Below are 13,434 nucleotides of genomic sequence, written 5' to 3'. Positions count from 1 at the left end.
GTAGAGCCTCAATGCAAAGGGGAACAAACCTCTTCCTCTTCTAACTGGAAGAGAACTCCATTCTGCTGTCCCAGAAAGTGAATGGGCTGCTTGAGTTGATCTAGGGTCTTCCACACAACAATTTATTGTACACTCAGTGTTTCTCAAATGTCACCCTATATCCCCCCCCCATCCAATTTGACCCATATTTACAATTTCCACTTTATTTTTACTTATTGGACTTCCTGCAGAAACAGTCAATCCAGATTAAATGAGTTGGGTGGGTCGAATATGGGACAGCCTTTTGACAGGTACTCATGACAATTGCTCCCTGTAGTTTATTTTTCAGATAGATCTGTTCTTAATAAGCAGGGTTTTTGCAACACCATAATTTTTCTGTGTTTTCCCCCCTAGAGCTTGAAAATTTTACGAAATGTGAAGAACAGTAAGTCTTTTGAATTTATGGACTGTCTATATTTTGCATATTCACTGCGGTGGTACTGTGTTGTAGTCTGAGCCGAGGAACCATAACCCCTAGCAATTCTATTGGGAGATGAAGGCACTCAGTAGTTTTGCTGGATTAATAAAGACCTATCACGCAGCTCCACTGTTTTTCACTGTGCATCTCAGAGGGTTTCAGAACCAGGAATTAATTAAAGATCTACATTTATCTGCGGAGGTTTCATTGTGAATACTAAACAGAGAAGGCAATTTCTAAAATGTGAAATCTTTCTACACTTTTGTGTATACTGCTTGCCAAGCCTCTCCCACATCTTTTCAGTATCTCTTCTGTATAAGAGGCGGGTGAACTACGCATTATGATCACCATGGGGCAACAAAATCCTAATGCTATGATTCCCATGAAGCAACATTCACTATGTGAACTGGGGCATTATTTCATTCCACACACGATAGATGACAGGCCTTTTAGATTAGACCTGCTTGGCATGGTACCTCTAGCACAAAACATTTATTTTTTAAAATGCTGGTTTATAAAGCTTTGCTCCACGCACCTGTTGATGCAGGTTCCTGCCTTCAAAAGTTTTCCAGTAAACCTTGATAAATCTTTACAATGCTCTTCCTGGGTGTCCTTCTTTGGATTAACAAAAGCAGGAAATATCGCTGCCAACGTTGCTGATTTGGTAGCACAGCACCTTCTAAGATGTGCGTTGTAACAAAATCCAGGCAATATCAGCAGCTAGTGGTCACATTGTGGGTGGGATATTTTAAAATGTATTTCTTGTTCCTCTTGTCTTTAAGGTATCTATGTAGGGTTTATTGCCTCTTTGTTTGGTTATAAGTCACTTTTGGTTGCCCTGGGCAAGATAAAGCAACTGGCAAATTTAATAAAGAAATTTATATAGAGTGATATAGAGATATGCGATATATGCTGTATTGTTTTCTTGTTTTTGCAATAAAAACAAAATTATTTTAAAAATCTGAGGGAGGTGGGATGGAGAGCATTATTTTAGCCAGTTGGGCCTGAGATGGGGAGAGAGGTAGAAGCCGCTTAGGTATTGGCCGAAGGAAGGAGGAAAGTGTCAGCGCTAGACTGGTGACGAGAGAAACAGTGAAGAACTGGGATCTATGGACAGCTCTCCTCTGTAGTGAGCTACTAAAGTGCAGGTGCCAGCTTCTCAATGAAGAACCCTGGACTGGCTGTGCCCACCCAGGCTGGCTACAGGATCCTTCTGGACAAGAATAAGTATAGGAGGACTTCCTGTTCCAACTGAACCTCGCTTGAGCAACAAAGTCTTCCTAAACTCTGATGTGTTCCAGTATCATTGGTTGGTCTTTGGTCTTGGCCTCTGGACTGCTCTTCAGCCTTGCCTCCTAACTTGCCCTTTTGGATTCTGACCTTTACTCTGGCCTTTGTCCTGTGGCTTCTGGCACACATCCGGCTATTGCCAGCAGTCCAGCCCCTACAATGCAGTTGGATCGCTGCGTTTGCAGAAGGCATGTATAGAACTGGGCCTTAATCACAGGCACCAACAAAGGTGTTGGCCCCGGTCCCAGGGTTAAATAGAGCAGGATGTCAAGGTGAGGCAGAGGAACAAAAGTAATGTGAAGGTCGTAGAATGTTGCCCCAGACACAGCTTAATATTCTGTGCCTCCTGGAAAGATCCTTCATGTTCTGTGGTGCCTATTAAACATTTTTCCAGCTCTATGCGGGCAGCTCATCCATGTGCAGCTCCTGCACAGCTAAGGGAGTGTTTAAATGACCCAATAATATGGCCATAGGTCTTTGTCACTTAATAAGCACTCCTCCCCCTCCTGCAGAACAGTGCTTGTGGGGAAGACCCGTGCGATTTATCCCTATTGTTGGGTTGTGTGAACCTTCACTTAGCAGATGCACAGGAACTTGCTTACAGATCAGTAATTCCTAGAAGAACATCTCAGGAGCAGAGCAACCAATAGACAATGCAGAATACAGTGGTCTTCAAAATTCTGAGTTATGGTTATTCACTCTTGTGCCCAGCCTGAGTACCACAGCCTCCCCAGCAGGAATCATGTTTCAAGAAGCCTGTGATGTTTACATGGACCATCAGCTCAATCCTAACAATGTCTACTGAGACATAAGTCTTATTGCACTCAACATGACTTGCTCCAAAATAAGTAGAGTTAGGATTGCAGCCTATCAGTTCCTAAGATCTTCCCTTCTATTTCTAGGTATTTGTGGTTCACCTTCAGTTTTAAAAGTTCCAGAGGCTGATCAATCAAATCACTCCAGCTCTGTTTTGAGGTTTGGTATGTTGTTGTTGTTTTTAAAAATGTGATGCTTCCTTTTTTGACTAACCATGAAAAAACTTAAGGGTAGTGTAGTTGTTGTTTTGCCACTGACTATGGTTATTGTTACACATTGTTTTAGTTTATAGGTATTAGAGGAATGCACTCTATAGTCTTGGGTCTAAGTTGATTCCAGTCAACTTGGAATCATAGAATTGTAGAGCTGGATGAGACCATGAGCGTCATCTTGTCCAACCCCTGCAATGCAGGAATCTTTCACCCAATGTAGGGCTCGAACCTACAACCTTGAGATGATGAGTCTCATGCTCTACCGACTGAGCTAAACCAGCACCATGCTTGATGGCAACATATTATGAAACTACAGTATTACAGTAGTTTTCAAAATACTTACTTCTGGGGTTGTTGCACTCTCTCCACAAGCCTGCTCCCAGAGTTAAAAATTTCAGCAATGTGATATACAGTATGTATGCTAATATATCAGACTCCCTTGTCATTAGCTGAATCAGACAGTTGGCCTCTTTTATTATTTTTGTGTGAGAATCACATGCTAATCTCTTAGAACTATAGAATTGTAGAGATGAACGGGACCACAAGGGTCCTCTAGACCAGGGGTCAGCAAACTTTTTCAGCAGGGGGCCCATCCACTGTCCCTCAGACCTTGCGGGGGGCCAGACTATATTTGGGGGGGGGGGATGAACGAATTCCTATGCCCCACAAATAACCCAGAGATGTGTTTTAAATAAAAGGACACATTCTACTCATGTAAAAACACCAGGCTGGCCCCACATTTTTTAAAAAGGACACATTCTACTCATGTAAAAACACGCTGATTCCTGCACTGTCCGCGGGCTGGATTTAGAAGGCAATTGGCCTGGATCCTGCCCCCGGGCCTTAGTTTGCCAACCCATGCTCTACCATATATAACATTTTCTTGGTTTTGTTTTCTAGGTTTTGCAAACCGGTTTTCAAAACCCAAGGGACCAAGAGATCCACCACCAAGTTGGAACATTTAGTAGAACTTTGCTGATGCCCTTTGTCTCTGCAGGAGCCTTGCCTTCTTCTGTCATCAGTTCAGCAATTGGAGTCTGCGGCAAGACCATCATTTGGAAGAAAATGGCTTTTGTTGTGGTGCTACTAGAAAGATAGCATATGTGACCACTATAGACAAAATATAATACTGAACTGTGAAAGTCCCTGGTTTCTGTTCATGTTTCCAATGAAGTACTATTTGTCAAAACAATACATTGCCGAACAAAGAGAAGTGCTGGGGCTCACACCTTTCCCGAAGCAACAGCATCTTTCCTGGGGGTGTGTACTCCATTCCAGGAGGCATTAGCGAAGAAGTGGCTCACCAGGGGGAAATGCTGAAGATGAGAGGCACTGTTATTTATTAGTAATTATTGTGTTCCAATAATTGAGTGATATTCAGTTGTGGATTTTTCAAGCTCAGACCTTTCTTTTGAAATATATCAGAAACTGTTAGGGAATTCCTCTGCTGTATTCTCACGCAGAGGACATTTATTTGCATGAATGTAATGGACACCAGGTAATCGTTGGTGGACACAGAAGCAATAGTTGTATCCTGTGATTTCCAGTACTGTATGTAACTGAAGTAGGAGGTCAGCCATCCACAGGTGCCCTGTCTCTAAAAAATCAACAAGTAAGCAAGCAGTTTTGGCTGCCTACATTTAAAATAAAACCAATCATCCTTCAAGCAGCCATTGGGGTGTTTCCAAACCAACTGCTTGGTTTTGATCCTGAGTCTTGTTGAAATTTTAAGGAATAATTCCTGACCATTTTAATACTCTGGCATGTGGTGCCTCAACACCTGTGACAAGATTTTCTCCAGCTGGGATCTGTTTCCCCCAAAAGTTCAAAATTAGGAGTTTTTTATTTGCCCTTTCACTCCTATCTTTTGCAACCAGAACTTGAAATTCTCTCTCACAAGTTTGTGGGCTAGAATTTTGGGATTGCAAAGGTTTTATACTTTGCACTGAAGCAGTATTCTCCATGCTCAAATGTTCAAAGTACCGGTGTATAAACACATAAGGTGCATTATGCAAGGGGCACCTACAGGATAAGGTATTTGCATTGTGGAAACACTCCCAGATGGCTGGAGCAAGTGAGATGTGGTACACTCTAGAGAAGAGAGCAAAGATGGGGGGTGGGGGATCAGGCACAACTGACAGACTTTATTTCTGTGGGGGAAAAAAAGACTTGAAAAACCAAACTTAAAGAAACCCTAAAGCATTTAATGGAATGTTTATATGGGAGTTGCAATATAATAAAATAAAATGTTTTATTTATTTAGTATGCTGGTTACTGCTTCTGCAGATTGCATTTCTACAAAATTCAATAGTGGTGCATATTTCAGATTTATCTCCAAAGTGTAGAGCACTACCATTGGCACTGTCAAAAAGAAGTTACTTAACTTTTAATGACATACTTATTGAGTTGCCAACAGCTACATTCAGAGTACTAATATTCAGAACTCTGATAGATAAGGGACAGGCTTCCACTTAAAAGCAAAAATTTAAGTCAGCCATGTAGGTCAAGGACTCATTTGAATTACAAACACAAATGAGTCAGAGAATGCAAATTGGGCTGCGTGTATGAAAATCTTAAGGCAGGTTATTCAATTTTTGATATATTTGCATGGCTCTTTTACCGTGGGATTCATTGTGTGTCTAATACAAAGAGTGCTCCTCTCACTGTCAGGTTAGCATCTGTTCTAGTTGCATCTAGTTGCTGCCTTGGAGATGAGGAAAGGGACATATTCAACCTCCCTGGATCTCCCTGACAAATGCATGGATGGACTCCAACTGCGTACTGTACAATAATGTCTATATCTTATTTGTTCTAGTGGAAACTATTTTGCTGCAGGGGTGTGAATTATTTCATTTTCTAATTGAAAGCATTTATAGAGCGCCTAATATTTTAAAAAATATCTAAGAGGTATACAACATAAAAACAATAAATAATATTGCTATGACGGCTTTTTTGGGGTTAGGCTGAATGTCTGCCCCCCCTTCTAATTCTTGGAATACCCAGGCTAGCATCCTGGTAGGGTGATAGCCTGGGTGATGGGTCACTAAGGGGAACAGCAATAATGGGTGGGGTGCCTCCCCCAATTCATGGATAGTTAGAAAGACAAAACCAGAGTTCAGAGCAGAGAGTTGGAGTGATGCAAGCAAATCAGCAAGCTGGAAAAAGAGAGAGACGGAACAGTGCTTGATTTCTGTTTGAATCCAAGGCTGCAGCTATGGGGGAAGCATTGCCCTCTTGGGGTGTTAATGCTGTGAACCCCACCATCAGAGACTCAGGTTGTGTATATATATGTAAATAATCCATATATCCTAAAGACACCACAGCCTCCGCTGTGCCTCATTCCAAGGAAACACAAACCTTGGGTAAGCACCTGGAACCTCTGGAATCTCGCACTGCTCAGACATTAGGGTGGCATGTGACAAGATGATTAAAACAAAATCAATTTAAAAATAAATAGATATTAGAAACAGTCAAGAATGAACACATTGAGGGCTTTGAACTTGCTTTTTCACTCCTGTTGCAAATATATTAGAACTAGAACTTGAAATGCTGCGTTGTTCACATATACAGTCATACCTCGGGTTGAAGTAGCTTCGGGATGAATATTTTTGGGTTGTGCTCTGCGGCAACCCAGAAGTAACAAAGCGCATTACTTCTGGGTTTTGCTGCTCGCGAATGCGCAGACGCTCAAAATGATGTCAAGTGCATGTGTGGAAGCAGTGAATCGCAACCCGCGCAGACGCAGGTTGTGTTCGCTTCAAGATGTGAACGGGGCTCCAGAACGGATCCTGTTCACATCCAGAGGTACCACTGTAATACAGAGTTTTTTTCATAAAGAAGCTGCTTGGGAGAGGGGCACTGAACATCCCCTGCTTCTATGCCAGGGGTGGGCAACCTGCAGCCCATGGGCCACAAGCAGCCCACAGGGTCGTTTAAACGGCCCCTGAGCCACCCCCAAACCAAGCCGCCCACTCAGTGAGTCCCTGCACGCTGCGCTAAACCGGCACAGCACGGAGCGGGGACTCGCTTCTGCAGCACTGGAAATTGCGCCTGGACAGACAGAGACACTGGAAATCGCATCTGCACATGCGCAGATGCGATCCGGCCCACAGAGTGATCTCTGTGGGAGTGAACTGGCTCAGGCGAGGTAAACCGTGCTGACCCCTGTTCTATGCCTTACTTCCTCATAGTCAGTTGTTCCAGCCACTTTTCTTTGTTCATGGCTCACTCCTGGTAATACAAGAAGAAAAGTAACTATGGGGAGGGAAGGTGAAGAGAGGAGAGGATCAGCACCTCTCTCCTGTGTGTTATTTCTCTTGTAAAACTAAGATATACCATTGGCTTTGTATGTAATTGGGGCGGACATGTGAATAATGGCCTGGGCACATATCTACACTATGCATTCAAAGCACACTTACATACCACTTTTGCGGTCATGGAGAATCTTGGGAACTGTGGTTTGTTAGGGGTGCTGGAAATTGTAGGTCTGTGGGAATCGGTACCCTTCTCAGGATGTTGATGTGGGCATGACCTGTTGGTTTTCAGAGATGTAAGAAAGGATGTATGCAAGTTCGATAGAGGACAACAAATTTTATGGGAGCTGCTGCATTTAAAGAGGGAGAAAAACGGAATTACACATGGGTCTTCCTAAGGGTAAAAAAATTGAATCTGCAAATGGAGTGAGGCAAAATATTCCTGCCTGATCTGCACCTCCATGCATCAGTAGAACTTCATTAATTCTCAGATCTACAAGGACGTTCTTGTGGCGTATCTCCTCTGCCAGTGTAGAATGAGTGAAAAGAAGAACTGGCCTTACACTGGAGAAGCCAGCTGTGTTTCCTCTTCTTCAGGCAGCAATAAGAGTGCAGCACACAACAAGACTGTTGCTGGGCAATCTGTTTCTAGATGGACTGGGCTGCTTCCTTCCTCTCTTTCAGTCAGCCTCTTCCTGATTTTGGAAAAGCAATAGAAAATCCTGTGGCAATCAAGGCATAATTTATGCTTCATCTATTTCAGAATAATCTTTTAATTAGGCGAATGCTAATAGGAACCATTGTAGCCAAACATTCGAACAACAGAGCGCTTGCCAACTGTTTTAGTACTCTGTGTGCAAATCTCGATTTTCCTAATTACTCAGTTCACAGATGTGTTGAATTTCTAATTTTGCCATGAAGGATTTAATTAAAAATAAACATGCTTAGCTCAGATCTTTTTTTAAAAGAAAGAAACCTGGAGTTAAGTGCAGATTTGGGAGTAATCAAACCTATTTTCTTTCCTTCTTTTTGTGGCTGTGTGAGATTGTACCAGTTTGTATTCTTTTAAGTATGTTTTCAGTTAAACAGATTAAGAAGAAAAGGTGCTGTTTCCTGTGGGTGCCCAGTACTTTTTATGGGTTCAGTATATTCCTCATTGACTAGAGGCATAAAAAGGTCTGCTGGATCAGGCCAGGGGCTCAACAGGTCCAACACTCAGACATAGGGATGGAAGGATCTGTCAGTTTCGGTTCTCTCAGTTTTTCTCCAGTCTTAAATTCAGTTCTCCACATTTTGCATCATTTTGCGATTTTAAGAAACCCTCATGAAAATTCACCAGCATTTTAGTGCAAATTTATCCGAGTAATTCCAATGCTATAAGGAGAAAAATATTTCTCCACCTCCTTTCTCCATGCATAATTTTAAACACTTCTATCATTTCTACTTGCTCTTTCCTCTAAACTAAAAAGTCCCAAGCACTATAAGCTTTCTTCAGAGGAGAGTTGCTTCATCACATCATTTGGATTGCCTTTGTCTGAACTTTTCCCAACCCTACAATATATTTTTTGAGGTGAGGCAAGAGTTGTCGCACCATTGATTTGTATAACAGTATTATGACACCAGCAATTTTATTTTCAGTACCTCTGTTAATGATACCTAGCATGGAATTTGCTTTTTTCACAGCTGCCACACACTGGGTCAATGGGTTATCATCTTAATTGAGCTATCCACTATGACCTCAAGGTATTGTTCCTAGTCAGTCACTACCAGTTCAGTCTCCATGAATGTATATATTTAACACTAAGATTGTTTTGCTCCAATGTGCACTGAAAGTTTTTTTTAAAAAGTTGTGGTACACTATGTAAACTGGATTACCTATATATGTTTGTTGACCCTCTCAGAGGACTCTAATGGATTAGTGAAAGGGACTAATTGTCATGGAAGCCATGCTGGTTCTGGTTCAAGACTTGTTCTATATACGATATACGATATCTTTATTGTCATTGTCCCATGCAGAACAATGAAATTGAAAAACTACATAAAACATTCAAAAACCCCTAAAAACTCTGAAACCCCATTTTAAAATACACTATACTATAGAGACCCCTTATGCTGCGTTTAGAACCAGAATTGCATTTGCATAGAAACTGTTTCTCAGGTGGCTAGTCCTAGTCTTTATAACCCTGTACCTTCTTCCAGAAGGCAGAAGCTGAAAGAGATCATTTCCGGTGTGCGTACTATCCTGCGCTATCTCTGCCGCTTTCTTAAGACACCTGAGAGCATAGATTTGATCTAAGGTGGGAAGAGTGCACCCAATTATTATCTCTGCAGTCTTTACAACCCTGGACAGCATTGTTTTTTCCCTGGCCGTGCCCTCCAGATGTTGCTGAACTACAGCAAGCATGGCCAATGGCAAGGGATTATGAGAGTTATAGTTCAGCAACATCTGGCAGGCCAAAATTTCCCCACACCTGTTCTATCTGCTTGGTTATTTTATCTTTAACAATACTTTCCACCAGTTTTCTCAGAACAGACATAAAACTAACAAGATTCTTTTTTAAACATTAGTGTTACATTGGCCACTTTCCAGTGAGGTATGGAGACTGATCTTAGACACAAGTTACATAGTTTGGTTAGACTATTGCAATTTCACATTTGAATTCTTTAAAAACTCTTGGGTGGATGCCAACTGGACTGCGTGATTTGCTAAGTCTTCATTTTGTCAATAAGGACTAGAACGTCATCTCTCACTGCAAACACTGAAGCACTATGCTTCAGACGAGCAGGGAGGTGGCAATTTGCACACCTATTTTAAACGATGCAAATCTAAACTTGAAAGGGAGAGAGAGAATGCCAAAGCCAAATAGCAACTTTATATCAGTTCCTTGTCTTTCAATGTGCATTTCCAGTTCAGACTACTTTTGTATTTCGTTTGGAAGGTGGGGAAGTGGCTGCTTGTCAGCCTGGGGCTGCTACAGTTTGCATAAGTACATCAAATAGCAATTAGTGGGCTTGTTTGCTTTGAAGAATTATCTCCTCTTAACACAAAAGTATTTGGGTTCATATTTGCAATATATGGAACACCTCAAACTAAATGCCTCTAAAAACCAATCCTTATGTAAAATGCAGTATGCCTAGTAACTGTGTTCCATGAATAGTGCAGTCCTAAAGATGTTTCTTGAGAGGCAAGTCCCACTTTGTTGAAAGGTGCTTAATCCCAGTTAAGCATGCATCACAGCACACCCTAACCAACTGAGTGTAGGGTTGTCTCAAATTTGTCATTTGAAAAGTTTGTCTATTTGTCAGCTACTCAAGTATTTGATACGTTTGACATTCAAGATGCAAGTCTTCAATATTTGATAGTTGACATGCTATAGTATTTGTTAAATTGTACTTTCATGTGTTTTGAATTGTTTTAATCCATGGGGTTAACCGCCTTTGATACTTAGGTTAGAAGGCAGGATAGACATATTTAAAACAAACATTATGGCTGTAGTTTCTAAAACTTTCCACCTGCTGGGAACACCTTCTTAATCAGGCTGAATTCTCAACTCAAATAATGTTTGCTTTCTGGAGTTCATTTTTTCTCGCCACAAATTCTTGAAGTATATATTATATTGGGATGGTGAACCTTCAGCCTGTGGTCCAAATGCACTTTGTGGAGGGCTCCCACCCAGTTTGCAGTTTTGCTTCTCCTTTCTTTTCCTCCCCCCTCCCCACCCAGCAAGTTCCTGGAGGGGAAGAACAGATAGCTCTGTTCCTCCATTGGAGCCTGATGCATTTCTGTGAGAGCTGCTGAAAAAGGAAAGCCAGAGAGAGGAAGAGATTTGCTCTGAGCCGTGGTGAAGTGTGGCTACCAGTCCTGCTGATCAGCACCACACAGCTCCTTCTTTCCCACTGCTCAGCTACTGCCTGCAGATCAACCCAGAAGGAAGCTTACCTGGAAGGAATGGTTTTAAACCCTTCTAGTTTTTATGTCAAATGGTTTTTGGATATGTGAATGCATACAAATCATCCTCACCTACTTTTGGCTCTGGTCTACTCACCATCACCATACACAGATGATTCCCCACCTATACTTTAGATCTAGGATTATTTGAGGAACTGTTCAACTGTTAAGTGCTTTTTCAAGAGATTTTGCTTATGTAGTTTAAGTTATTTATGAAATTTATTTTGTGTATTACTACTACTACTACTACTACTACTTTGGGTGAGACATGTTTTAAGTCAGATGTCACACTTCAGTTTGTTTTCGATTATTTTGTTTTACAAGAAGAACCATGATATCTCATCAACTGGAGACAGGTGCAAGACATATACTAAGAGGACAAAGGTTTGTTTTGAATTCTAGAATGGATCTAAGCTCACAGTCTGTTCCTAGTTACCCTAGGCTTTCCTCATTTCGGCTGTCCAATTTAATGTGTGTGTCATTTCGTTGTTGATATTATTAGAACAACGGTGAGTCTGAAATGCTGAGGCACTGAAAAACACTTGAAGATATACTAGTAGAATGGGCTCAATCTTCTGCTCACCCTTGCCTAGGGTGCATATCCAGTTCATCCGGGGCACCATTGGCCCTCACTACCACTCACTGTGATCTGCAAGTATGTCTCAGAACATACACAGCATCTTGGATGTGCCACAGCTCAGTACTTTGCATGAAGGAAGTCTCAGTTGAATCCCTGGCATCTCTAGGTAGGGATAGTAATATCCCTTGTCTGAAACCATGGAGAGCTACTGCCAGTCAGAACAGACAATACTGTGGTAGATGGACCAGTGGTCTGACTATGTATAAGGCAGCTTCCTATGCTGTATTCTATTTTGTTTGGCTTAAGTAATGCAAATTTCTTATCCTGTATGATACTGAGAGAGTAATGTGTCTAAAAAAGCATATATCCTATAAGCAGATGTACAGTTGAGTTGAATTCTATCTGCCAGACTCTCATCCTTGTACATACTGTACTGTACTCAAGTTAACAACTTTGATCTTTTATAAAATACAAAACAACAGAGCTCCCTCTAGCAGTGATTAGCTGAAATATTTGAGTGACCTAGTTTATCAGTCTGAATGCTGCTGCTGCTTCTTCATTAAGTATGAGCTGTCCAAGTTCAAATGCTTTTTGGAGTTCTCTGAAAAAGAGCTGAACTCTCTATGCTTTATGGTGGCAGAATATCTGCCATGAGGGGATTGCTAGTTAGGCAAAATAATACACCTGAGCAGAGTATTGACAGCTTCAGGATGAAGGACCTAGATTGCAGCACTTGCAGAGATAACTAGGCCAGAACTTAAAATGTGCACCAAATGCACTATTTGTTGAAACACAGCTTCCTAAACATCTGTTACCAGACACCTATATGCAGTACTAATTGCGGAGGGAAAACATTTATCTTTGCATCAAAGAGCACTTTCAAAACTCACTGGACCAATTTATATTTACAGGATCAGGAAGAAAAGGAAGCCTGGTAGTAATTACAGACAACACAAATCCTGGTTCTTTGCAAGTGCAGCTAACAGCTTAACCTTTGTGTTTTACATGGCTCTTCCAAAGTTATACCTCTTGTCTATGAAGATGAGATTGTGAAGTTGGTTTTCTTTTCAAACTTTTAAAGATTTTTTCAGTTTCAACAGCAGGCCCATGAGCTTCTCTACACTGCTGCTACTTGGGCAAAGATATACCTCTTTTCCTGAGAAATTAACATGTGTAGTATTGGGGAGAGATGTTTTTGTGTGTGGCTGCTGACTTATTGGACGAATCAGTTTTCTTTTACTGACACAAAGATCCATTTGTCCCTATCAACACTATTACCATAAAGTATCATGACTAAACCTAAAATAAACAGTATGTAGTCTGTTTACTCCAAGGTAAATTCCAACGAATTCAATAGGATTTACTCCTTTCTAAATTTTGTGCATGTCGCTTAAGATCAGATAATTAAAATAGTCTAATGTACCTTTTATTTCCTCTAGTAATTTCACAAGTTACACTTTCAAGGGCAACTTTGCCATTGTGAACACTGTAAAAATTAGTAATTAGATCTACAATTCCGTGCTCCCGAAGCTGGCTTAAAAAACCGGTAACATAAACGTACAGAAAATAATCATGACCGCTAAAATGGACCCTGCTGAAATAGAAGTCCTCTCCCTTCTTCCTGGAGTGCGGGTTAGCTGTTTACTTAACAATGATGAAATGCACTCTGTATGTGTTCAGAGACTTTATCACCAAATGCTGCTTTTTTATTTTCCGGGATTCAAACTTACAACTAAAAATAGGTTCCAAAATAACCCCTAAGCCACAGCAAAAAGCTGAACGACGACTGTCTTTCGTCCCTGGTGGCAGCAGCGACGCCGCCGCCGCCGCCGCCTCCTCCTCTCAGAAGTAAACGGACAGTCCACGTGATTAGGCCC

General features: G+C 41.4%; 1 protein-coding gene and 1 non-coding gene across 5 annotated transcripts in view; one reads left to right on the top strand and one right to left on the bottom strand.

Moving 5' to 3' along the window:
- PTPN22 (protein tyrosine phosphatase non-receptor type 22) overlaps nt 1-5,038 on the top strand; it is a 38,006-nt gene extending 32,968 nt beyond the window's left edge. For 3 of the 4 annotated variants that reach the window (XM_028734525.2, XM_077929075.1, XM_077929076.1), the window contains 3 exons: nt 394-424; nt 2,650-2,722; nt 3,676-5,038. In XM_028734525.2, coding sequence (XP_028590358.2) covers nt 394-424; nt 2,650-2,722; nt 3,676-3,754 — 183 coding nt within the window. In that variant the 3' untranslated portion in view covers nt 3,755-5,038. Of the gene's footprint in view, nt 1-393; nt 425-2,649; nt 2,728-3,675 lie in introns of all 4 variants that reach the window. The other variant, XM_077929074.1, reaches the window with a different exon arrangement.
- On the bottom strand, nt 2,984-3,056 carry TRNAM-CAU (transfer RNA methionine (anticodon CAU)). The gene has a single exon. It is a non-coding gene; the product is annotated as a tRNA-Met (tRNA).
- Nucleotides 5,039-13,434: the final 8,396 nt, after the last annotated feature.

Source organism: Podarcis muralis, chromosome 5, assembly GCF_964188315.1.
Source record: "Podarcis muralis chromosome 5, rPodMur119.hap1.1, whole genome shotgun sequence".
In the NCBI taxonomy this organism is placed as follows: domain Eukaryota; kingdom Metazoa; phylum Chordata; class Lepidosauria; order Squamata; family Lacertidae; genus Podarcis; species Podarcis muralis.
The sequence above is the reverse complement of the archived record's forward strand: the minus strand, read 5'-3'. Positions and strand labels throughout refer to the sequence as shown.